This window comes from Brachyistius frenatus, unplaced genomic scaffold (assembly GCF_029030835.1).
Source record: "Brachyistius frenatus isolate BFR_SWC_R1_liver_20210118 unplaced genomic scaffold, ASM2903083v1 Contig_33, whole genome shotgun sequence".
Lineage (NCBI taxonomy): Eukaryota > Metazoa > Chordata > Actinopteri > Embiotocidae > Brachyistius > Brachyistius frenatus.
In genome coordinates, this window is record NW_027210632.1 from 1559183 (window position 1) to 1585450 (window position 26268).

The 26268-nt window shown below is 41.0% G+C and overlaps 2 protein-coding genes across 10 annotated transcripts in view; one reads left to right on the forward strand and one right to left on the reverse strand.

The window, feature by feature from the left end:
- Positions 1 to 2112: 2112 nt before the first annotated feature.
- On the reverse strand, positions 2113 to 14495 carry dcp1b (decapping mRNA 1B). The gene is made up of 12 exons (XM_069700311.1): positions 14113 to 14495; positions 13924 to 13964; positions 13328 to 13455; positions 7629 to 7695; positions 7183 to 7432; positions 7059 to 7085; positions 6838 to 6936; positions 5875 to 6652; positions 5649 to 5708; positions 4950 to 5179; positions 4568 to 4780; positions 2113 to 4396 (listed from the first exon to the last, which is right to left on the reverse strand). The coding sequence occupies exons 1-12, from the start codon at positions 14269 to 14271 to the stop codon at positions 4319 to 4321; spliced, it is 2130 nt and encodes a 709-aa protein (XP_069556412.1). The 5' UTR covers positions 14272 to 14495; the 3' UTR covers positions 2113 to 4318.
- A 6455-nt stretch (positions 14496 to 20950) lies between these two features.
- cacna1c (calcium channel, voltage-dependent, L type, alpha 1C subunit) overlaps positions 20951 to 26268 on the forward strand; it is a 178564-nt gene continuing 173246 nt past the window's right edge. For all 9 annotated transcript variants that reach the window (XM_069700296.1, XM_069700300.1, XM_069700298.1 and 6 more), the window contains exon 1: positions 20951 to 21883. In XM_069700296.1, the coding sequence (XP_069556397.1) occupies positions 21826 to 21883 (58 nt within the window). In that variant the 5' untranslated portion in view covers positions 20951 to 21825. The remainder of the gene's footprint in view (positions 21884 to 26268) is intronic.

The following is a 26268-nucleotide window of genomic DNA, read 5'->3' on the forward strand; positions in this document are numbered from 1 at the left end:
GTTCGTAGGTCATGCTTTTGGTTGTCTGGTTTTTCGATTATTTCTTCTATTAAAATTTTATTTTTCTGCTTGTTTAAATCCCACTTCTACATTTGTATTACAACCTATATTTTATCACTTGCTACTTTGCATACAAATAAGCTTAGTAATACTAATAGAATAATCATTTAAAAAAAAAACTACAGCATAAATCACAAAAGACAACACGGAGTTTTACTCACCTGTGCCCCTGCAGAGTTTAAATATGGTTCCAGCTTGTGTTTGCGGCTGGCAGCTGATGAATGTTTCATAAAAGTTTATATTCAAACTCTTGTGTATGGAGAAATTTAAATCGAAAATATCAGCACTCTGTACAACAGTTGCATCAGCTCTTGGACATTAAACGTGAACCCGGTACAAGTAGACGACTGCACGGTATCTTCCATCTGAGAATACTGTGCCAACAAAAGTGGTTCGGAGTCATTGTACAAACTGCAGACCCCGCCTCTCTGGACACACACACACACACACACACACACACACACACACACACACACACACACACACACACACACACACACACACACACACACACACACACACACACACCAGGGGTCATCGATTAGTCTAAGCCAGGGCTAATAGTCAGCCCTTACTTTTAGCCCCATCAGCTAAACCAATGGTCTGGAACCTCCTCGTCTCAGAGGAAGGAATATTTGTGTGCGAGTGTGTGTCACTCCTGAAAAGAAAAAAAAAAAAAGATCTAGAAAGTCTTAACAATATTATACATTTGCTATGGCATTTATACAGCAGTTCAAACTAATCTTATTTGCACGTAAGAATTGAAGTCGGTCTGGTTTAGACTCAAAGTCGCTTTGGATAAAACAAATCTACTGCTGTGAATGTGGATGTTTATGTTAATGGGGAAATTTGGCTGCTCCTCCTTCTCTCCCTTCCTTCTTTCCTTACGGTGATTAAAAAAAAAAAAAAAAAAAAGAAATTGAAGTTGCACTCAGGCGCAATGTCCGGCAAGGCCAGCATCTCCACTCTTTGATGAAATGTACATGTCTGGATATATTTGCAAAAAAAAGTGAAGTCAAAATATGCTTGAGCCCAGCTGAAGCTTCACATCTCAGCTGTTGGAAGTAGTTCTGCTTCTCTTCAATGAAATCATACTGCTTGCTGTATTTAGTTCGAGCATGTACATGCGTCTTCCAGTGGACTACAGAAATATATAGAGGTTGTGGTTCTATATTTGCACATGATAAAAGAGTGGATGATTGACCTCTGGATAAAGAAAAACAGGAAACACACTCAAATCAGTGTCAATCAACGTGGGCTGAGGAGGGAGAGCACAATACTGAAGGTTGCAGGAACTGAACCCGCATCAGAAATGATATTTGAAGCTCATTCTTACGGGTGGAAACGGCAGCTGAGAAACACACCTCAATGCAAAATCCGTTTCGGAGATATCTTACTGCTTTCAATCTCATCACGCGATCTTCATCCGCAAACCCAGTCTGATTTGTCAGTGAAATTTCAGATGTTTACATTTTTCATCGAGCGCTTCCAGAAGCTCTTTTTCATGTATGGTTGAAAGGTTACGTTTGAAGGAAACAACCTCGCCGTGAGGTCCAGTATATACTTCCTCTGCAGATGAAGACCATGTGATTTGATCAAAAGCTCCACAAACAGCTACCAAAGACTTCGGACTAAGGACAGGACTTCGTGGCGAGATTGTTTTGTGCACTTGAGGCCGAAACTAAGCTCAGTCAAATAATGTCAGCAACCCTGGTATATTGGCTTGTATTTGTGTGTTCAGTTAACCATGACAAACACAATTTCATATTGGAAAAAAAACTAACATTGTATAAAGACTATTGGGGTTAATTGGTTTGGGCCTTTCAATACTGCTGGGTGTGTAAAAACAGCTGATTAATCACTGTAGACATTATGTTACACTATTGATTGTGGCAAAAGAAGGCAATAGAGTGACATTAAAGCAATAATGAGCGTACCGTTATGCGATTAGTGAAACTTGTGGCTGTAGCCAACAATATTAATCATAACAACAGTCATGCAAATTCATCTGAAAAGAACCAAAAAAAAAGAACACAGCAAGAAACAACAACAGGAGTTTTACAATATTTAATACCCAATTTAAAATATATTCCAGTTTATGTAACAGCAAAACATTCTAGACAAAAATAAATGTGTAGAAATGTTTCTATTAACATTGTTTTATATTATCTTAAATGTTTACAAAAAAATATGGATGACTTCTTTTGAATTAAAAATAACTATATCTGCTGTAAAATGACAAAATGTACTTGTATTTTGGATGTACTTTTAATTCTAACATGCTGGTTATCATTTGAACTGAACAATTATTTTTCTTGACTACAAAAATAGGACATAATATCTTCTGTTTTCTACCTGAAAAAGATTCCCTGGTTTTGTTGTTGCTGCTGTTTTTTTTGTCTGGTAGCTACTGTATAGACTGACTATATACAAGTTTAGCAAACAAGCTAAACAGAGACCGCAAACCCCCAACCCCATGGAAAAAAATAATGAAACATCTTTAACAGGAGTGAATTCTTTGTTGTACTGAATGAGGAACTGGAATATAATTTTTTTTTTTTTTTGAGAAAATACATTGTATACATTATATTTAGTTTTGCTTCACCTCCGTCAGTGCTTTGAGCAGGCCGGTGAAATGATTTTTTTTTTGATGTTTAAATAGATTCTTTGCTGCTTCCTATTCACTTAAATCTCTATTTACCTTCTTTTTTTTTTTTAAATCATATATTTACCTGGGTTTTCTATCAATAACAAAGTGTTTAATCAATAAATTGTTTTATTATATCAGATGAGGATGTTTATATGCTGTTTTGTTTGGCAGTAACAGTGTTTAGAAGCTCTGGCATTAATACAAAATCATCAACATCTGAAGTCACAACAACAGCAGTGATATTTCCTTTCCTGTTGTTATGAAATCTCTTCACAAACTGAAACAACAACCCTTTTCAGACTATTTAACCTTAAAAACTGCCCAATCACCGTATCGCCTCTCGATAAAACACCCATCCACCTCCAAACTAGCTCTCTGCGAGGTAGTTCAGGTTGACAAGTCTCCTGTAGCTTCCTTTTTTTTTTTCCAAGTTGAATCAACACCATGTTGGTTTCTTTCCTCATAATGATGATACAATTCAGACAGAAGAGCTATAGTGATGTTTCAAAGTGCTGTGAAAGAAAATGATTCTCGCCTCACAACCGTAAAGTGCAATGCATTGAAAATTAGAGGACAATATTTTGCCGCCACAGGCACACTCATCCTCATCAACAACATGCATCCGCTTCACACAGAAATGTCGGCATGCCTCGAGACAACATTTAGATACCGAAAATACCAATGCAGATGTTTATCACAGCTGCTGTCTGTTTAGGAAAATTCAAAAAATGAAAAAAACAAAAAAAAAAAAAACCATGAAGAGGTATCATTTTAATAATAATTTTAAAAGCCTTCGGGATGGTAAAATATACTCACCTATTAATTCCTTCAGTAACGAAAGGAAAAGTAACTTAAACAATGTAAAAAAAAAATTGTAAATTCAAATTCTGACAATTTTCCAAATGTACAGAAAAAAAAAAAAAAAAAAAACAGTTTCAAGTTTGTCCTTGAGCGCTTATTATTAGACAAGGAAGACTTGTTTGTTAAAGGCCAGCAGGCCGATTTGTGATAAATGACTGAGATGGAGCACGGGGAGTGTCATCAAATAAAATAGATTTAGATATTGCTACACTTAGAGGAGAAAAATAGTGCCGATTATGAATACAAATTTGAACTTCTTGGAAGTGTGAAGGCGCAGCATGTTTTTGTGTTCACTGAGAGCGGACTAAGTATCGGCTCCATTTTCCTCCTAACTTCTGGTGAGGTCAGGACTGTGCAGTTATACCCCATTTGTGCCATGAATTATTATAATTTTTTTTTTTTTTTTTTTTTTTTAAAGGAATCCAAAGATGAAAAAGTTATATTTTTCTAAAATGGAACAAAAATAAATTTATATATATAAATTTATATATATATATACATATTTATATATATATAAATTTATATATAATTTTTTTTAGAACTGTTGTCTTTTTTTGCAACCAGCGACCTGTTTTGAAATGAAAGCACGTCAGGTTGTCTGACAATACAGTGCATAGGAGATTTAGTGAGTGTGTGTGTGTGTGTGTGTGTGTGTGTGGTTCGGAGCAGGAAGTGGCACATCCATATTAGGTGGAAGAATTAGGCTCTGGGCAGAGTGTATGTATAGACGGAGGGTGTGAGGAGTCATCAGTACTTGCTGCTGGAGTCCTTAGCAAAGCGGCTGACGTAGGCTTTATAGATTGAGTCCAGGAATGAGCTGTCACTCTGAAACACACAAGCGAACAACTTGATACTGTGTGCTTGTGGGCAAGTCATGTTTATTTGCACATATTACTGTGGTTTTCCTCTGGCCAACAACTGAGGCTCACAGATTAGAATACAACATAAATACAACACGTAGAATCTGTCAAATGCTTTCAATGATATCAGTTTTACCTGGATCAGATGCAGCAGTGTGGCTTGAAGCTGGCTTCTGGAAAGAACTCCGATCTCCTCCTGCAGCGGGGGTCTGGACAGGGCTGACGGGGCAGAGCAGCTCTCCAGAGCCGCCGCTGACAACCCGGCGCTAGACTTTGTCTGAATGAACACACTGGGAGAGAGGAGCAGAGTGGGGGCCACAGTGGCCGGTATCCGCTGGGGGGAGATGACCTGCACAGACAGGGACAGTTAATGGTGCTCATTTACAATTTGTAATAATGTTTAGAAACTGTTGCTCGTTTGATTTCACTTTTCCACAAATAAAAAGACCAGTATTTGTCATGTGCTGTACTCATCATGTGTCCAAAGTCAACAGCTAACTGTACACACTGAGTTTTACCTGGAATTGCAGCGCAGCTTTTTGACCTGCGGTGGCTGTGGTTGGGTTTGGGACTGTGCCTAAAACTGAGCCTGCACCTTGATTTTGGGTGGGCGCCAGGAATCGAGGGGCCAGTCCCGGACAGAGCCGAGGCGGCTCATGAGAAGCCAGGCTCTGTTCCTGTTGGACCAACTGGAGCTTTTGGAGGAGCTCATGAGGTGACACCACACCCGTCATCTGGGAAGACAGACCTGAGGGGGGAGAGCGCAAGAAGCCCAATAATTAGCATTATGTCTAGAGCTTACACAGATGAAACAGGCATCTTGGCAGAGACATTTAAGAACTGGAGATCAGTCAGGTCAAAAAGCTGTGAGAATACTGATTAAATGTTTCACAGTTCAGTCAGATATGAAATATGTAATCAGACATGTTTTAGAAAGACAGTTTATAGATGTATCAATTAGATAACCAAACAAATAATTCTGGAGCAGATTCCAAGATCAGAAATGGTGGCACAGTCGACTGTACAATTGCTAATATGGCCATTGTATAAAATATCTGTAATAGCAATATCTAATATTTATGTGAAATGTTAATTAGAAAACCTAGGACTTGTCACTCTACAAGTTTTCTCAAATGTAACTGGTGCATTTTGAAATGATTGAAAAAGAAGCTGTGTAACAATTGACTAAAGTTTGTGTGACACAGCTGATATTATACCTTGTGGAGGTTGAATGACTCGATCATTGGTCACCTGAGATGGCAAGAAACCTGGTAAAGCCGGAAAAAAGTCCCATTAAAATTTGTATTATTTAATAATTTATTAACTATGACTTGTATACAGTATACTACCTATTATTATTATTTACATTTTTTTTTTTTTTTTTTTTTTTAACTCACTGTTTTATTGTCATCCTGCATGTTTGTGGTCTGAAATTTTCCCCACCTGTTCCCTGTGAAGCTGAAGATGTCTGGCTGTTGTGCTGTGCTTCTGCTTGAGACTTAGAAAGGCTGAAAAACAGCTGCTGGCTTTGTTGTGCTTGAAGGTGGGAACATGAAACAGAAGAGAGATGAGGGCTCTGCTGCAGATGAGGTGGGTTGGAGCAACAAGGAGGAGCGGGAGAGGAGAAGGAGGTGGCGGGTAGAGGAGGTGGCTGGGTTTGGAAAAGTCTCTGGATCGGGTCCGGTTGAAACTGTTGATGGTGATGATGGTGATGCTGCTGCTGCTGCTGCTGATGGTGATGATGAAGATGATGATGGTGGTGGTGGTGCTCCAGCGGCACCCCGTTGTCGCACAACCGGTTCTCGGGGGACTCAGAGACGGTGTGAAGCACCGCTCCCACACCTCTCTGACCCTGCATGAGCTTGGCGATGGCGGGGCAGTGCTGCTGCTGCTGCTGCTGGGTGGGCTGCTGCTGATGAGCGGTGGTGAGACTCGGCAGCAACCCCGCAACAACATTCCCGGCCTGTTTCCCAACTACAACCCGGATACCTCCATCTGAACTCCCAGTGAGGGCAACATTCCCGCCGTTGGAGGTCACACCTCTGCCAGAGTTCAGTGTATCGTCGTAGGTCAGTGTGCGGGCTACAGGTAGGCGAACCACTTTTCCTGCTGATGACACCATTGTGGGAGCAGTGTCAGATTTAGGTGAGTGGTGATGCTGATGTTGGGAACCAAACAGGGTGGCCAAAGAGAGAGACTTAGGTTCAGCACCTTCACTGTCCTGGACAAGGAAAAACACAGTAAGGTAAGAGGACAAGAACAAAATTACATGCAATCATTATATAAAAAAAATATATTAATACAACGACAATAAAAGATAATGGTTAAGAAAAGGTCTCCTATTTATCAAAAGTTTCTCAATAAAGAGAAGACCTCAAGGAAAAACAACATACTAACAGATTTTACCTGAGCGTTGGGTTTAACGGGTATTGGTTTGATCAGGTTGGGGTTTCCACATAGGACACTGCTGCCGCCAATCTCCTTTGGTTCTGAGGTAGACTTCTCCTGAGAGAGTCATGTGGGGAGAGGACAAAACGGAGACGTGAGAAGAAATAAAAATGAGAAAAAATAAAGATATGGGGTTTCAGAAACACACACAAAAACATGGAGAACTATAAGTGACTTACAGAAGGTCTGCGGTGATTTTGTGCATCCTAATGGTCAGAAAGAAGAAAAGTCAGTTTTGCAGAACTTATTTCTTCGATGCTATCAAACATTTAAATCCGTGCTCTGTATAATTTTTCTTCATACCTTGTCATACTCGGTGCGTGCTTTAGTTAACATCTGGATGATGTCTACTGCCTTGGCTTCACTTCCTCCTCCTCCTCTTCCTCCTTCTCCTCCTCCAGCAGTTACCAGTCTTCCTCCTCCAGCAGTTACTACTCCTCCTCCTCCAGCAGTTACTATTCCTCCTCCTAAAGCAGTTACTATTCCTCCTCCTCCTCCTGGGGACAGCCAACCACCCTGGGACTGAGCCAGGACCTGCTCCTGCTGGGTCAGACTGAACACAGGACTCCATGAGCAAGTATGTCCAAGTTTCTTGAGTAGTTTGAGGTCTTTAAAACTTTTACATCTTGGCTCTAAACCAGATGCAGAGTCATTAATAAACCCAAACAGCTTCCTGATAAGCTTGAGCTGTTGGACCAGAACCCTTTAGTCATAGTTTAGCAAGTGAAAAATATGATTTAAATACGTACATCTTCATCCTCTGGGCGATGCGTCGACAGTCCTCCTTATCGTAGAACCAAATTCCGTGGATAACCACTGAGGGAGGGAGGAAGAAAGAGAAGCTATGAGAGGCAGGGAGTGAGAGAGAATTGAACTTTTGAACACGTTGCGTAAACAAAAATCCAACAAAATCTTGTGCTTTGCAGTGATACAACTAATCAAAACATTAAATTAGCTTGACGAAATAATGAAAGTGCCAGTGCAGCTCTCAGACGTACAAGCCATTAAGGTCAGCAGACAACCAAACGAGCTTGTTGACCTGCCGTACCTTTACAATCGAATGAACACGCAGGCATGCTGTGGTACAATTTCGCTGCCATGACATCAGTGCAATCTCAACAGATCTGTTAACCGTATGTTATTAGCCCTGCTGGGTCCAAAACAGGGTATAAAATGAGCCTTTTCCCAGCCGAGGCAATGGGAACAGCAGCAGGCGGTGCCATTACACAGTGAAACATGGGCCCCAGGAGTCTCTTGAACTCTGTAAACATGGCCAGCAAGGGAGGAAAAATACACCAACAATGTTGTCACAGTATTTAGTAGCTGCATTACATTGTACAGGGAGTCATTTTACTATATTCATTTGCAGTTGCTCTTAACAACAATCAATATTGACAGAGCTAGCATTGTTGCATATTTATTCAACAAGTCGGTGAGGAGAGACTTAATAATAACTTAGTGTACAATTGCTACTATGGCTATTGTATAATGTGGTTAAAGTATAAATTTGTCTATAATGGCAATATTTATGTGAACTGTTAATTGTAACATATAGGACTTGTCCCTCTACAAGTTTTCTCAAATGTAACTGGTGCTCTAAATTATTGCAAAAAAAGGCTGTGTGGGTAGAGACTTGTAATTTTTCCTGTCAAATATAATGTAGAACCAAGAAGTAAAAACAGTGATAGTAGTGATAAAAACATCCAGATTCTCCAGTCCTTGAACTTATAAGACATTCATCAGACACTAAATTCGGTGGAAAAAAAAAAAAGCAGTAGAACTTTGCCTGGGGGAAGAAGAAAAAAAGAGACTGGGAAGAAAACATTATTTAAATCAGAAACACTTCTCAAAAACTTAAATGATAGTATTACAAATCAGTGCCAGCACTGCTTAACAGTTACTGCTTCTTACTCAGGATTGATACCCAGCCAAAGACAGCAGGACTCCATCTCTGACACCTCAACACACTTTCTGATGGTGAAAGATAAGACCAATCCCAAAACGGAAAAGAAGCAAAGTGTTAAATACATGAGAGAGTAAAAGAAGGAAAGAGAAAAAATGTTAAGGACCTGTAGAGGCATGATTTTAAAGTGAGAGAAAGCGGGTACAGACAGCAAAGTGAGATCTGTGCTACGCTGTTACCGCGCCGTCCGATAAGACAGCACACATCCCCACACAGACGGACATGGACGAAAATACACACCCACTTGGCTTCAAATGAGGCTATGTAAACGATGGATGTCAACGTGGATGAGGGGAACAGACACATATATATACACACAGAGTTCAGCTGAGCCTGGGAAAATAGGCCCAGTACCAAATAAGTAACCGCAGTGGGTGGGAGGCTGACTGGTGGAGCCACAGCCACTTAGTGCTCACTGGGGATGGGACTGTTTGACAGAGACAGTGGGACAAGTCAGACAGCGGGAAAATGTAGGAAGAAGCGAGCAAGACGGATAGAAAGAAGCAAGGAGTTTTAGTTAGAGAGGAGATTATCAACTTGTCAAAAGAGAAAGGTGGAGTTCTCAGCGCTCTTTAGCTGTCAGAAAACACAGACCGAGCTTTGATAATGAATGAAAAATGTTGAACTCGAGTGACAGAAAGGCAGCTGGATGAGAACCTGTGACGTTTCAGATACAAGACACATTTTTAGGTATGCTGGTCCGTCTCACCCCCACAGAAAGAGAAAGATAAAAGAAGGGAGTAAAGAGAAAAAGATTAAAGGAATGCATTAAAAAAAACCACAGCTCCAAAAGCAAACAAAGTGTTTAGCTCTCCAGACTGCTGACCTGAGTTGAGTCTATTTCAACACGATGGATAGAAGTGAGAGAGAAAGAGGGCGGGAGGAGAACTAAGACTAGCAGCACCAACTAAAAGTGTCTGTTAGAGAGAGAGAGAGAGAGAGAGAGAAGTGAGGGAGCTCTAGAGTGGACACTGGACATGAGAGATGAAGACGGACATTTGACATGTATGCCTCAAGCAGAGAACCACGTCAACTCGACTGGGAGCTCCACTGAATGGCCATGTGGGAAGATCAAGTTTGAGAATGCTATCAGGATGGCTTCACACATTTTTGCTTTTCTCTTTCTAGTTTGAGCAAAGTGTATTGGAAATGTCAGTGATCGTCAACCCAGAGGGTGCAAGTGAGCCACAACAGCTTCTCAACAGCCCTCAGTGAGGGATTTCTTTTGAGTTTTTTTTTTCCCCCCAGTCTATGAAGAAAACTTCGGATCAGACTTTGCTTTTACTGAAGATATTTGTAAGCAGCAGCGTTGCCCAAGATGGACTAGGTGAAGAGTTACTGCAACAGCAGTATGCAGTCACCTTTGTGGAGAGCTCACTGTGTCCGTCATGAGGAACAGCGCTGACATTCTTTTAGCCTGTATTTAGTTTCCTGGATGGGTAAGTGCTCTTACCGTGAAATACATCCATGCTTGGAATTATTGTCAAACAAGAAGAACCATTGGGAGAGGAGTAAATATAGAAATGTAAGACTACTCTTATCTAAGAAGACATTAGCACTACTGTTACACCTTCTTCCTGAGGCTTAACAGCAGATATTTTGCTACTGAGGCACAGTTCTAAAGAGGCATCGCCACAACCGCTGTGACAGCTGTATGTCCACTACCTGACTCAACAGCTCATCCTTAACTTCTAAAGAAGATTACAACATTTTTTTTTTTTTTTTTTAAAGTGTCACATCACCTTTGGCATCATTTTTATTGAATATTTTGCCAGAAAAGGAATTAAAGGAGCTACGATTTAAGAAAGAAGCAGACTGCCAAACTACTGAGAAACCATGCTGAGAGGCCTGTTTCAGGGGAAACCTAAGCATGAGAGGCTGGAGGAGGAACCTGAAGTCCGATTTAAAGGCTTGTTGGTGTCGGAGAGAGACCTGGGATATACATATGTGCGACCTGGAGGTAAGACTGTCCACACATTTGACATACGGAAGACTATGGGCTTTGAATTGAGTGAAGACTAAGTGGAAAGCTGACACCTGCTATGGAGAATGATCCAAAATCTGAATGGGATGACAGGCATGTATATGCCACAAAAACCTGACTATTCTGTAATTTAACTATAAATTAAAATAAGTATATTGTATACTGTAAAGCAAACTTTTACGTCGGTCAGCCAAAAATCAAGGGTCATGAATGCTGCTGAGGTGAATACTTCTGGAATCTAAACACAACTGTAGGTGCCTATTTAAAGGAATGTGAAAAGCCTGTCGGGCCATGTGGACCGGGATATGTTCCAGAGAAATCATGTCAGGCTACATTTTCTCTTCCCCTGAATCTTGCCCTGTTCTGCGGTATATCTCCGCAGTTTATTTTTAGGGGTGCCACTTTGTGCCAACTGCCATTCCAGGAAGTTACAACATCACCAAGAGCTGCATGTTTTTCCAATGATAAGATTCCACGACCCCTCCACACAGAGGTCACAACGCACCGGGACAGGCAGCATTACCAACAGCTTACGAATCAAAACGTTAGCCAGCGGAGAGATGTTTTTCTGTGAGCTAAGCTGCTTCCCGTGTTTGTCCAGTTTGCTGGAGGAGACATCAAACACATACCATCATCCTATAAACACTCAGTGAATATTAGCCTACTCATGCTGGACTTGGGGGCACTTGTATAAAATCACATTAGCTGTGGGGATAAAAAAAAAAATCAGCTTGATTACAGCCACTCTGCATGTCTCCTTTTTAGGGTGTATTATTATCCCTCTTCAATCAAAGTAATCTGTTGGAGCCACCATTATTTTAGACCATTAGGTTTGCTCTGCATCCACCCACTCTTTAACTTACATAATCCATGCCCATATTTCCTTCTTGTAATCAGAGGAAATAGTCATCAATTGTGTTGTGATTACTGGTTTTATGTGTTTATAAATAAAGTGAGTTAGCTTTTCACTTGATCCTCTGACCACGGGCCAGTACTATCACAGATCATTTTTAATGTGCCCTGGGAGAATTTAAAGCTGTTGTAAAGAGGTTACTGGGGAAATGTTTATGTCACACTCATTATTCTACTGAGCCTTCGGGATGTTTAATAATGGCTGTGTGTCAGGAAGACAAATGACGAAGTGCTACAGGACGGGGATCAAAGCAGATGTGAGGAATCCACTGGTATCTAACCACAGCATGCCACCTGCTTTTCACTGAGCCTGATGGAGAGTGTGTGACTGAGACAGAGAGGGAGGACTGTGTGTGTCAGCTGCTTCTGAGTGAGTGAGTGTATAGATTGTCGGTTGCGGTGTATCTAATCTCTGCTGGCTGGTTTTGTTGTGCTGTCAGACTCTTGTCCCACAGGAACACTCAGCAGTTGTGTGTGTGTGTGTGAGAGAGTGCGAGTGTGTGCGTGCGTGTGAGTGAGTGTGTGTGTGTGTGTGTGTGTGTGTGTGTGTGTGTGTGTGTGTGTGTGTGTGTATGTGTCATATGTGGGTCTCAGGCTGATAAAATTCACCAGAATACCTCTGTTTAGATCCTTGTAGGGAGCAAATGGTTCTCACTGAAATGTTCTGCACACTTGGGTCATGCTCACTATCATGTACATTCTATGATAACCTTTTGTCTGACTTCCTCCCTGTGGCTATAGATGCACCCGACATTTGTTATTTATCTTAGTTTACATGCATATGAGCAATCTGAAGAGCTGCAGTAACAAAACAAAAAAGATAAAAACGCAGTTATTTTTTTAATCAGATCCATAAAACAACAATTAAAAGCACACTTGTCGCATTTTTGTTTTTGTCCATCTTCATGTTATCTCCCTGCTATTATACCCACCTCCTTCTCTCTCTACACATGGGTAGAGTGTGCTCAAGACTCCATGCTTTCTCTGTTTGAGGTCTGTCCATCTTTTCATCCATCTCTGTGCTAATTGCTGCTTTACTGCTTACTGATTCTTTTCAACCACAACATAGCTGCATTAAGTTACTGCTGATGTAAAATGAACTTCCAGCTGCTGCTGCTTCACACTCAAAGGCAAACTGGTGGGATACTTTTATTGTGTAAACTGCTTTACTTTTCTTTGTGGAGCCATGGGGGGAAAGAACTGACAGAAAGCCAGCGGGTGTTTACGACATCGCATAAAACGCTGCATTTTATTTAGACAATTATTTCACATGTGTAGCAAATCCTGGTATTTAGCCATCTGCTGTATGTCTGTGCAGTCTAATACTGACAAACTTCCTATCCTTTTAACCTTTTGATACTGCCCCCGGTTAATCAAGGTTTAAAGAATATATATATATATAAAAAAATAAAAATAACATTTACTTCGAATACAGTAAGTTACAAGAGAGTGGCTGGGAAATAAAACCGCCACCTGATATTTATTTTAAGGAATATCACATTAAATTAAATATTAAACTATATTAAACAAAATATAACCTGAACAAATAGGCAGACATCAGAAGTGTGCGTGTGTGTCTTTTTCCTTACATCGTGCATTGCGGTAAAGCAGGAAGGGGTCCTGGAGTTGGAAATCCAGGTCTTTTGTGATGGGCTCTGTCAGATTTTCCATGCTGAGTCGGTTCATAATGGTGAAACCGTGCCTGGGAGATGCCAGCCTGAAAGCCAAAGAGGACACGGCACAAAAACTACATGTCAACAATATTGACAAAGATTAAGCAATCTGCAAATAAAACTCAAATGAGCTATGCAATGTCCTTCTATAACGGGCTTTATAGCGTCAGGAAACATATTGACTTTTGCTATACAGCATAAAATACCAAATTGTGGACAGTTATCAATATTTGTGCAACATTGTGTCAATATTTTTGATTCCAAAAATACAATTGACTGATAAAATAATAATAATAATAATTCATCCAAATGATGCAAATGAGTGACTGGGAAAATGAAATTCTTCAGACTGCAGTGAAAACACACGCTGTCTCTGTACACATGTCAACAACAACAACAACAACAAAAAGCTTCACTGGACTTCTCACTGAGCCTTTCATACAGTTTGCGTCGTTTAGCGTAGAACAACTTTAGACTGCAAGACACCGAGCTCTTGGCAATAATTTGATTACCTCGTGTAGATAAAAAGGGTTCCTTCCACTTCTGTTTTCTCCTTAAAAGACGAACCAAAAAAAAAAAAAGACAAACCAATTAGTATTCATTCAAGAGTAAAATGTTGCAGCGACAAAGCGCGCCTACCGCCGAGGACGACGAAGCTAAGCTAAGTTAGCATATGCCATCTTTCACCAAACTTCACTTACCCACTCATTCGCCCTGTTGTTATAAGTGTACAGGGCGACTTGGCTGGCGACGTCCACGATGTTATTGATGTACGGGTCCTGTCGCTGCAGAGCAGCCAGACTTATGTCCAGTCCTTTGGCACCGAGGCAGCCGCTGCTGCCGGCTGAAGTCGCTGTCATTGTTCCCTATGGAGAAGTTAGCCTGCTAACTAGCTTCAGCGGCTAACGACTTACAGGAAGACGAGGTAAAAAAAACAAAAAAACAAATGAGCGTCACGGGAAAGTGCAGTGAAAACGGTAGTTACGCAGAAGTCAGTACTGCAAATTAAGACCCGTAAATTTAAAAAAATCAAAAGTTATCGAGCTCTAACTGACATGAGTGAGTTCGAGAGCGGCCATGTTTAGCCAACAGATTGTAAACAACTTAGACGTGAGTAGTTGCGCTGCAGAGTTAGCGATGTCAGACTTATCAATCAACTTTGGAAAAATCGATGGGTACGTTCTGCAATTTGGGGGGAGCTATTTTTTTTTATTTTTTATTTTTTTTATCAGTTAATCAGTTTAACAGTTACTGATAATATAAAAGAGAAAGATGCATGTGTACGATTGGGTCTGCAGCTGTACTTTAATTTAATCATGATTCAATGAGTTTGAGAGAGAAAAAAAACGTTTGCGTGTAAGTCTTACATCTTTTACTTCAACTAGTAAAACGTTTGAACAAAAACAAGTGTTATATTTACATTGCATCTGAGTGTACTGCTACTTTAAGTGCATTCACAGTAACAGGTAGGCCAACAACCGACCTGTTTCAAACTGCTGATATTGGCGGCATGGGATGCGGACGTAAACGTGGTACTAAAGAAGTTGTGCACCACAGAAGTGTTTATTTTTCAATAAGTACCAATATACTGTTGTCAGATAGAAGCCAAGCAGTATGTTTATTATGTGCGATAACCCACGAGCCCACGTTCATCTTAAGCACAATGAGCAAACAAAACTGGCAGATAATGTTTGCAGGTGATGCATTCAAGTGTCGCAGTCGTCACTATGGGCAAGTACCATAGACTGTTTATGAAAGGGTAGGTCCAAAACGTCTTTGTTCGGGTTAAGACAAAAGTCCCGTGTCCAAATTCACGCCTTACACACGTAAGCGTAGCCTGCTTATTGAGACGGTTGTCCCTTTGATTAAATTAATTTATGTTGAGAACATCTTCTTATATCTTCCTGTACCCTATGTTTTTATTCACTGTTGAAGTTCTGGATTTGCTGCTACATGCCGATGCACACGCCTAAATGTGAGTAAGAGAAGTACTAAAAAAAAAAAGTGCAGTTGCAGTGCATTGAGTGGTTTCTATATTGTACGAGAGCTACTGTTTTTATTCTATTTTACTTTTGTGTTTGTGTCACATTACCCGATAGAAATAAGCAGCTGATGGTCCTCTTTGGTCATTTGTGAGATGAATATATATATATATATATTGATGCTGACTGATGGCTCCCAATCCACAGTTGCACTTCCCATCAAGTGCACTAGGGGGCGTCAAAGGGACGGCTAAAACACATTCAGTTGCAGTTAGTCTGAAAGCAAGGCAAGAATAGATAGATGCGTGTTGTCTTGAATGTCTATGAGTTAACAGTTCCTCCAAATAGTGATTTTTTTTTTCCTTTTAAAGTTCTCACAGTTTCTATTCATCCATCATCTATACTTGCTTTATCCTGAACAGGGTCACGGGGTGGAGGGGGGCTGGAGCCTGTCCCAGCTCACTTTGGGCAAAGGCAGGGTTACACCCTGGACAGGTCACAGTCCATCACAGGGCCAACACAAAGACAGACAGAAATAATTCAAGCTCTCATTCACACCTAAAGGCCATTTGTAGAATCACCAATGAACCTGACATGCATGTTTTTGGATGGTGGGAGGATCCTGAGTACCTGGAGGGAACCCACACAGGCACAGGGAGAACATGCACACAGAAAGGCCCTCTATAAAATTACTGTTTCATTTATTCAATATCTCACCAAAAACCAACTATTGGAGAAACAGTCCAAACATTTAAAACAGATTTGTGTATCAGAACTTTGTTTTTCCTTTTTTCCTCACCCAGTAATCGTCTGACGACTCCTCAGATTTATCTGGTGCCCTTTTTATACTGTATATAAAAAGTATCTTCCCCTGCAGCAGCTACAACAGTAACATGCTGCTTACACACTGAGGCTTAGTATTAATAATATATAATATATGTCATATATAATAATACCTACCTATCAGCCAGAGTGACCAAACCAGAACTTTTACTATAATAGCTTTTACCTAAGTAGGAATTTTCAAGCAGAACATTTACTTGTAGGCTAATGGTGTATTTTTACACTGCTGTGCTGGCGATTTAGCTTTAGTAAAGGATCTGAGTACTTCTTTCACTGCAGTTGTTTTAGTTATGTTACAAGATATAATGTACCAGCTCTGGGATTCAGAAATAAATCATATCCTTCCTGAAATGAATACTCAAGGACAGAACAGTAACTGATACGGGAGCAGGACTGTAAGTTCTTGAAATCTGCATCAGCAATACCCATATCAGACAATATCAGTAGGGCCACCTTGATAATGAATATCCATATTCTTGTTTTCTTTCAAGGGTAGATGAGTTAACAGAGCAAACTCTTCAAGTGACTTTATATACATAAGATGCTTGCATGCCCTATGTGATAGTAGATTACTTAAACATACAACATACAGAAGTTTTATTTCACTCATATATCCACCTTTTTTTTTATTTTTTTTTTACTAAATGATTACTTTTTAGCGTTATACTGCAAATACAATATGCATTTCTCGTGTCTATTAGTTGTTTCAGTCATTTTATTTATACCTGTGACAAGTTTGAAATATACAACAGTTGATGTGCATTGATCAACAGCCGTCAGAGCGTCCTAGAGAAAAATAATTAACGTCAGGCAACACCTCAGCAGAAGCAGCACGGGATACAGATATATGCTTTAAATGCTATTAAATGAAAGTGCCATTATGCCACTGCTGTCCCCAAGTCCTCCTCTTAAATTTGAATGAAACACTTTTGGGTCAAGCTTCACCATGTCTGCTTCTTGTCTTATTATTTTAGTCCAGGTGTGTGTCTATTTGTCAGGGTGGTACATTCATCTGTTCGTTAAGGGGTTTGAGTTCGTAAATGATGAGGTTAATGAGTTATCCATCAGCAGGTCAATACTGTCAATAACTTTTGAGTCAAAATTGAATATTTGTCGTTGATTGGAGACGGTCCAGGAGATGCTGATGATTGGCTCACGGGTAGAATGGATAATGGGAGTTAGCCAGTGGGGATTGTTCATAGTTTCCACATTGGAAAAAATATCCATATGGCCAGAGCTTTACAACAGATATACATGATTGTAAATTTATAAACTAACGTCAATGAATTATATGAGTAATATCTTAAGAGTAATTGTTGTTCTATGGCAAGTAAGGTTTGCTGAAACAAAGTAAATATTATATCAGTACAAAACATTACCGCGTGCATATAGAGGACAACAAACAAAATCCATAAGTAAGATAATGCAAGGCCCTCAATCTTGTTTTTGTTTTTTCTCCTTTGCAGATTGAAATACTTTAGGGAATACTTTCTAAAAGATAAAGAGTATTACAGAGTCAATGTCAGGCCAGTTTCTTAGTTCTTTCATACATTTTCTGATGCATGTGCTTGAACATGTCATCAGTGTTGTATCCTGGAGGCAGTGATGTTCCGGGTGACCTGAATGAGGTTGAACAAACCTCGGCCCGTGTCCCAGTAGTATATTCGACTGACCATCCGTTTCCAGGCAGAGCCATCTTGATGCTCTCACTGCTTCCTCCACGTTGTTGCGGATGGCTCTTCAACTGCCTTCTCCCGTGATTGGTAACTGATAACTGTCTACAGTCCAAAATTGTGAGAGCCGCTCTCCATGAGGGAATTCCCCTTCCACTGACCAGCAGGTTGTTGCTTTCCCACGTGGGAAGCCGGCATTCGGATGTTTGCCTGAGATTCCCAGAGACCAGTTGGGCTTCAGAGTCACACATGCACATGCAAACGGGTCTGGGACTGCAAATATAGAGCAGTCATAAATAGAACTGCAATTCCATTTACAGACTGGATTACAGAGGACATTTGTGTATACAGAGTGTGTGTCTGTGTGTTTGTGTGTCCCCTGGGCAGAAGTGTCTGTTCCCACGACCTGCCCTCCATCCGTTCTTCCTTCTTTCCCCCTCCGTCTATCTTGCGCTCACTGTCCAGTGTAATCAAACAGAGGCTGGTTTGGCACAGAAACATTAAGGGGAGAATCAGGCCAGCGTTATGCCTCTCAGTGTCCATCTGTCTCACTACTACCACAGTGGTGATCAGATTGTCATCTGCAGCTGTGGAAAGTAACTTAAGTGCAGCTTTGAGGCATTTCTACTTTGCTTGAGATTTCAGAGAATAAATCAATTTGACTTTTAACTGCATTACATTTATCTGATAATTGTATAAATACAGTACATTACTGAAGATGGAAGCAGTGGTTCCCAACCTTTCTGGTTTGTGGTCTTTCCAAAAAAAACGGTTGCCCCTAGTCACATTTATCATATATATATAAGTTCTCAGCAGTTCCACCAAAGAGGATGTTTCATGTAAATAACTGCTTGAGGCCCAAAGCTGTCAGAATTAGTCAATAGAGATTGGAGTCACAGATTTTTTTTTCAGATTCTGGAGGAGGGCAATCCCTATAGGACAGTTTATAAACAGAAAAAACTAACTTCACCTTGACCAGTTTTAATATTAAAATAATACTTATGCACTGATGCTTCCATATTAACAATCCAAATGTCAAAGTAGCATTTTTTTTCTGGATAACCGGTAGGTACCTGCTGCTGAAATGTTGTTTTCTCCAACAATTTCAGTCAGTATGTACAATATATACTTCTGAAAACGTTTCCATTCATTCATCTGTGGAGGCATTCAACTATCTTTACTTTCTCTCCAAATAGAGCATATTAATATAACAACTGCGTCACAAAACACGATATATTCTTCCAAAAACAGACATTTAAATAGTCAGATGTCATCAATAGAATCATTTATCAGCTGTCTCCCTGTCTTTACTATGTCTACAGTGACACATGCAGACAAAAAGCTTTATTCTGTTACAGAATGGTGGGTGGTGATTTTGCGCTGTGGCACTGAACAAATGAATACAGGCTGGGTTGAGTCATCAGATTCACCTCCTGATTATAGCCTGCAGTGAGACTGACATGAGGTCTGCACATTGTGAAGTTCGTATTCAGTGTCAAAGACAATTATATGGGGTGGTCGCTGCCACGATTAGAATCTGGAGATGCTGCTCAGTACCTCCAGTACTTTCCGTGTGTATCACTGAGCCCAATTATTACGTTTTTGAAGCATTTTCATACCCTTCAAATCATCTTTTAATGTGAAATATAAAAACTTAAATGTATGTTTTGTGAGTACTGTATATACATGCAAAGACAGGAACTACTTCTCAAAGTGAGGTCATTTTTGAAGACAGGCCAGATAAGGACATTTTTTTTTTTTTTTTTAATCTTGTATCAACCTGCCTGTGGAGCGCTCTAAAGAAAACAGCTCAATTTAAGAAGTGACATTTTATTTGTGCACGCAGCAGCTCTATCCAAAAGCCTCAGTGTGACTATAGAGCCAAGCTGACTCAATGTCATCAAAGCCGTGGTCGAGCTATTTAGTTAAGAGCTGATTTTGTCAACTTTGTTTGACATTTTACTCCCAAATGAGCTTCAATTCATTGCTGTGTTACCTAAGGAAATGGGTCCCTGTCTCCACAAAATGACTGTGTGCCTCAGGGGCCAGGACAAATTTGTTTCCAGCCACGGAGAACAATATTGAAACATACGTCACTGTCCAGAGGGCAAAAAAAGATATGATTAAATTCCCAAAATAATTTTCATTGTCCTTCAGATATAAAGGATCAGTCGTTGTGAACCGACCTTCCCAAGTCAATCTGTTTTGTGAGATTTGGGTCCGCATGGACACAGCGTCCAAAGATTTTTTTAAATCAGCTTCCTTGAGGTTTCTTTCTGTTTTAGAGGCATGAAAAGATCAGAGCTTGAGTCATAAAAAGAGTTGAAAAACCAGATATTTAGTGTGTGTAAACACAGCCGTGGCCAAAGAAAAGAATGGAGCTGAAACAGTCCAGATGTGACGGGACTACGGACAAATCAGACACATGACGTCTCCAATCTCTGTTTGTTCCTGAAGAAATTAGAGTCTTTGCAGAGTTTGAGCCTGCTATGGATCATTATCCCCCTTCATTTCCCGTCTTCCTCTCTCTCTCTCTCTCTCTCTCTCTCTCTCTCTCTCTCTCTCTCTCTCTCTCTCTCTCTCTCACACACACACACACACACACACAAAGGATAACTCTCCTCTCCCCTCATGCTCTGTATCGCACACACTCATAGGTTTTAGCACCGTCTTTTATCGAGCCCTCTTATTCCTCAACATTTTGGATTTTTGTGGGCCATCCTCTCCTCTCACCAAACACACACACTTCATCAACATCATCATCTATGTCTTCATCATCACTATCATCATCATCTGGATACCAGCCGCCAATCCTCCACCATTGCCTATACAGTCTCCTTCCCTCCCTCCTTCCTTCTTTCTCTGGCACACACACACACGCACACACATCTGGAAACAGTCAAAGCGTCTACATGCATTGGGAGGGGGGCTCTTTCTCGCTCGCTCGCTCTCTCTCTCTCTCTCTCTCTCTCTCTCTCTCTCTCTCTCTCTCTCTTTCTCTCTCTCTCTCTCACTCTCTCTCAGTATCACTGCAGAGCTGAGCTGCAGGGGCAGCAGAGGCAGAGAGAAGAGAGAGCTCAAACTCCCGATCAGTAAGACACAGGCAGACAGACAGACAGGCAGGCAGACAGACTGACTGACAGACACACCGCCGGACCATCATGGACTTGATCAGGACAGAGAAACCCGTCTCCGGATGAGACCAGACGGCCTGGCTTCTGTTATTTGGGGGGACTCTCCTATAGATACGTGGAATAACCGACAACCTTTTGGGAGATTTAACCCCGTGCTACCCGCGATGGAATATTTACACTCTTCTCATTCCCTAATTTTTCTCCCCTTCTCTTCCTCCTCCTTCTCTTCCTCCATCACCTCCTCTTCTTCATCCTCTCACATTTTGACACGCTGCTGAAGATGCGCACGAATGCGTCTTTTGCGCACTTCCATTGCGACCGTAACTGACAGCGCCCGTGCTTTATAACATTTTTAAACCTATTTTTTTTTTTTTTAATAACATCAAGGGAGATTGGAGGAAGGAAGAGAGAGGGGTGAATTGAATTGAACGTGGTGCTGGTCTCATGTTTCTCGCCTAGGGCCCGGATGTACCGAGGGATGCACCGGTGCGTTTTCCCAACCGGTTCCGCCGAAAGCTCCCTCTTTTTTCTCGCCTTCACCTCCATCATGGGGATTAGGTAATATTCACTCCATCCAAAAAGACCCTCCCCATAAACAGAAATAACGGAATACCCAAAACTGTCCGCGTCAGACAGTTCTTTCTTCTTTTTAACCCCCTTCTTTAATTGTTTTTATTTTTTATTTTTGGGGGGCTTTTTTTCCTCTTGTTATTTTCCCTCCTCCTCTCCAGCTTTTTCCTCTCTCTTCCAATCACCTATAGGGATAACGCCGGACTACATTTATGGTAAATGAAAGCAAAAACATGTACATCCCGGAGGACACCCTTGAGAATCATCAAGGTATGTGGTGTCTTTTTTTTTTTTTTTTTTTTTTAATTTCATAACTAACAAACATCTAACTGAGGATGAGGGAGGGAAGGAGTGAGAGAGGTATGATGGTCTCGAAATGGGGATGGGATGGGGAGAGAAAACGAGGAGGTGGAGGGAAGGGGGAGGGAGAAAAGGAAAGGGGTGTTAGCCCTTTCCTCGTTTTCAACAGATGCAGTTCTCTTCTCCACTTTCCCCTCTGTGTGCAGTTTGTTTATTTGATCTCTCCCCGCAGCAGTTTGTGCAGCCAAGTGAACTTGTGCCATAATCGCGCAACAAGGGCTGCAGGTAGCCGCCAACAGATCCGGACGAGGCCTTGTTTTTGCTTGGTTTAGTCCACACTTGTGGGTTTTGACAGGCCTAGCCATAGGATAACTGTGGCATAATGGGTGGGCAGTGGTCATATTTAGCCAACAGGCAGTTGTAGGAGGGGAGCATTATTGTTTAAGACACGTTTCCCGTGGAAAATGACAGCAAACGCGTGCGCGCACGAATGATCTGGCAGATCTTTGCTCCCCGGAGGCTGATCGTTTAGGGAATAAACTAACTGCAGGTATATGATGTTGACTGTGTGTCAGGATTCAACACACGGTGGTGGCTAAACAGCACGATCGCCATGGACACCCACCCCCCTCCCCTCTGTGATCAGCAGTCACGTTTTAATCTAAGTTTTCATGTCCGCAGGGCTCCTTAATAGCAGCGCGCGAGAGAAATTGCACAGAGATGACAGGTGGCAGTAGGAGGGCCTGTAGGACTTATTTGTCTGCTGAGAATTGGGTTGATGATGTGCTATTTTTGTGAAGGCAGCGAGGACAGTAGTCGCACGAGACACGACCGAAGTTTAACGTTACGACTTTTTAAAAGTGTTTTTAAAAAGCTCCCCAGTAAAAGAGGGGATCAAAATCCAGCGCTGTGGTCTGTTTCGCGGTGTGGAAAGGGTCTGTTTGCATTGCGCAGTATTACGCGTCGCTCCATCCACCCACGTTGCAGAGAGCAAAGCCCAGCAATGCATTCCTACAGCCAGCCGGATCCGTGCAATCCAGCAAGCGCTTATTTACCCGATCACTATTATCATCCTCATAACCGTCATCATCGCCGTCGTCACCTTTTTCCATCACTTCCATCACAACCACATACCTCTGCCTTGGCGACAGGTTCCATAGCAACAGGGGATGACGAGAGGGGTGGCGGTTGATTTTTGTGTGTATATATATATATGTATGTATGTATGTATGTATGTATGTATGTATGTGTGTGTGTGTGTGTGTGTGTGCGCGCGCGCGCGTGCGTCTGTGTCGCAGCGAGGCACCTTCACCAACAGTTTGTTTCTGAGGGGGCAACTCATCATAGGCTGGATCGTGATCACCCTGCTGGTTTGATGAGAGGACAGGCATCTTAAACGGAATAGCATCATGATGAAGGGTAGGAGTGTGTACAGTCAGAGTTGCCTTGATTACCATGATGTCATCTTTTATTATCAGTAGAAAAGACAGTTTTTCTCCCTCAGAATTATTTTAAGATGTCCAAAAAAGTAGTGGATATCATCATCATCATCATCATCATCATCATCTTCACCATCTTCATAATTACTGCCACATAACCTGTATGAGAGAATAACCAGCGACTCTGTCAGATCCAGAAAATTACTTTACTTAATGCCAGCTAAAAGTGTGGCCAATTATTTTAAATGTCTCCACAGAAAATATTTGTTTTGGTATAGGTTGACAGCACAAGGACACACTCGACACACACGAGCAGCCACATCAGATTAGTCTTTTGCATGTAGTGTTTTGTCAGATTGATTAATGACTTAACTTGTAAAATCAAAGTGAAACCCTTGAACAACCATCTCCACATGATCATTTTCAAACACATAAAAATACTGTCTGAATAACAGTTTTTAACCCCTTTCCAATATTGTCACTGAAGTACAGTTTAGGCCATTTTACTGTGGGACTATTTTTGTAGCAAACTTATCTCAGGCTGCATATTTGGGTGGTGGTTTCAGCACCACGGACAGTTCATTCTTCATTGGTCTATTGACAGTGACATGACAGCTATTCAAGAACTACAAAGCCATAGGAGCCATATTAAGTTATACATGTAAATCTATCTGTATTCTTTTTTTCCTTCGTTAAGGGCAGTGGTGAAGGGAAGGAGAGGGAGGTGGGTGCATTGTAGGAGGCACTTAATGAGTTTCCTGCAGTTGAAAGATGACAGCTCCCTGGTGTAGTGTAGTTATCATAGAAACCTTCCTTTTGGCTAAAACTTTCAGCAGTTCACTTTTAACACTTTGCCCAAGACAACAAAGCCCTTTCATCCCCTTAGACGCTGCTCTGTATCTGACCCCGACCTCTCTTCTCTCTATCGATGTAGCCAAAAGAAAAGACAAATTTATCCTTGAGGGATTCAGGGATGAGAAAAAAAAAATCTTGCCCACACAGGAAAACGGAGCATAACATATTTTATATTCCGAAGTTTTATGTTACACTTCCTGATACCAAACACCAGTTTTGGCATTGACATTATGTCCTCCATCAAGTAGATTTCATCTTTGTGACAGTCTGTAAGTCAAACAGAGTTTTGATGCACACGGTCGCACTAAATGCTCAGGTTCACTGAAGAAACCAGTTGCATGACATTTACATAACCTTATAGTTTTAAGATTCGTGTGTAAAAGTGTGAGTCTTTGAATCAATAATATCCACAAACACAGAGAAAAATGAAGGATACACACACGGACACATGCAGACTTCGTATTACTTAATGCACATGTGTAACTGATGTGGCATTGGAAAAAAATACACACCTGTGGAGTCTCGTGTCATTGCACATAGAGCAGGGAAAGGTTTTTTTTAAGGGCATACACACACACACACACACACACACACACACACACACACACACACACACACACACACACACACACACACACACACACACACACACACACACACACACACACACACACACACACACACATGCACCTACACACACTTATTACAGCAGCATTTTTCAGCAGTGTAATTGGTGGGTTGATTTTCCCTTTGGGTATTGTGCCAGAGGTGTGATCCCTCTGTTAGGGATATTAATTGGTTTCTGATGGTTACCCTGGGGTGCTGGCCACCTGCCAGTTCACCTCATTCTAATGACTTCACTTGATATGCTCAATGATTCCATTGAAGTCACTTCAAAAGACATGTTGCAGCAACAAACGTCGACCACTGATCTGTGCTCATGCATGCAACTTTTCAATCACAGATAAAAAAAAAAAAAAATCTAAAAATCTGCCGTTCGTTTGCTGTACTTTAGTTTTGTTCGATGCAGCCAAAGACAATTAAGAGAATCCAATTCAATCAATGTATCTTTACTGAAAACATTAATTGCAGGTGGCAAAGTGCTCACCTCGTTCAAAAAGACAACAACCAATCAAGTATTTCTTTCAGATGTGTTTTAGTTAGAATCCACAGGGGCAGAGAAACAGCTAAACAAGCTCAGACATCCATCAATATGCTTGACATAGATGGAAATCTGGGCAATTAAGCACTAATCTACCGTTACTCAATCTAGTTGTTGCACAATATCGGGTTGAATTTAGCTCCTGATGAGGTGAAATGAATCGAAACAGATCTTTGGGTAACCTTTGTGAGACTGTGTAGTCGTTCATGTCTGTAACTTGAAAGAGTTTACTTCAAAATAATGGATTTTATGACTGATCCATCAGTTTGTATGGTTATGCATGTGATGTGATCCTTTTCAAACCTGCCTGCTGCAGGCACGTTTGCTCAGAAAGAACAAAAGTGAGGTAAAATAACTTGATGTGGGACTCGAGCTCTTTGAAATTAAATGTTAATATTTTCAATGACTGTCATTTGAAGAAACCTTTGCTAGATGCATACATTTTGACGGTGATCTTGAGAACTGAACACAAACACTTATCTTTATATCCAATAACAAAGACCCTACCTTGTTAGTGTGACCCATTTTGACAGCAGTATCCCCCGCTTTACCCCCACCCTGACTTCTCGCAAAACAAAAGCCAGTCAAATTATATTATTATTATTTTCACACAGAGTGTGCATGTCTATCCATTTCTGTTGGCTTGTTTGTGTCCATATCTGTGAGTAGCAGTGACACATAGAGACAGAGTGCCTGTTTTTAGCGACAGTTTTTCGCCATGGTTTAAAGCGGAAGTTATCACCTTTAATAATTCAGCACTGAGGCAGAGAAGCTTAAGTAAGGACAAACTGTGGCATGTGTGTTTGTACCCTAATGTGGCCAATGAGGGTTAGTTATGAACGGTTTCTCTTTTCCAACTTTACCATCTCTTTAATCCAGCCAACCACAGTCCTCTGCTG

Excerpts from the sequence above, each read along its gene's own strand:
- dcp1b (XM_069700311.1), bottom strand. The coding sequence starts at position 14,271 with ATGACAGCGACTTCAGCCGGCAGCAGCGGCTGCCTCGGTGCCAAAGGA. Across the intron at positions 13,456-13,923 it reads ACCCTTTTTATCTACACGAG|GCTGGCATCTCCCAGGCACG; the intron begins GTAATCAAATTA and ends TTTGGCTTTCAG. Across the intron at positions 6,937-7,058 it reads AAAATCACCGCAGACCTTCT|GAGAAGTCTACCTCAGAACC; the intron begins GTAAGTCACTTA and ends TGACTCTCTCAG.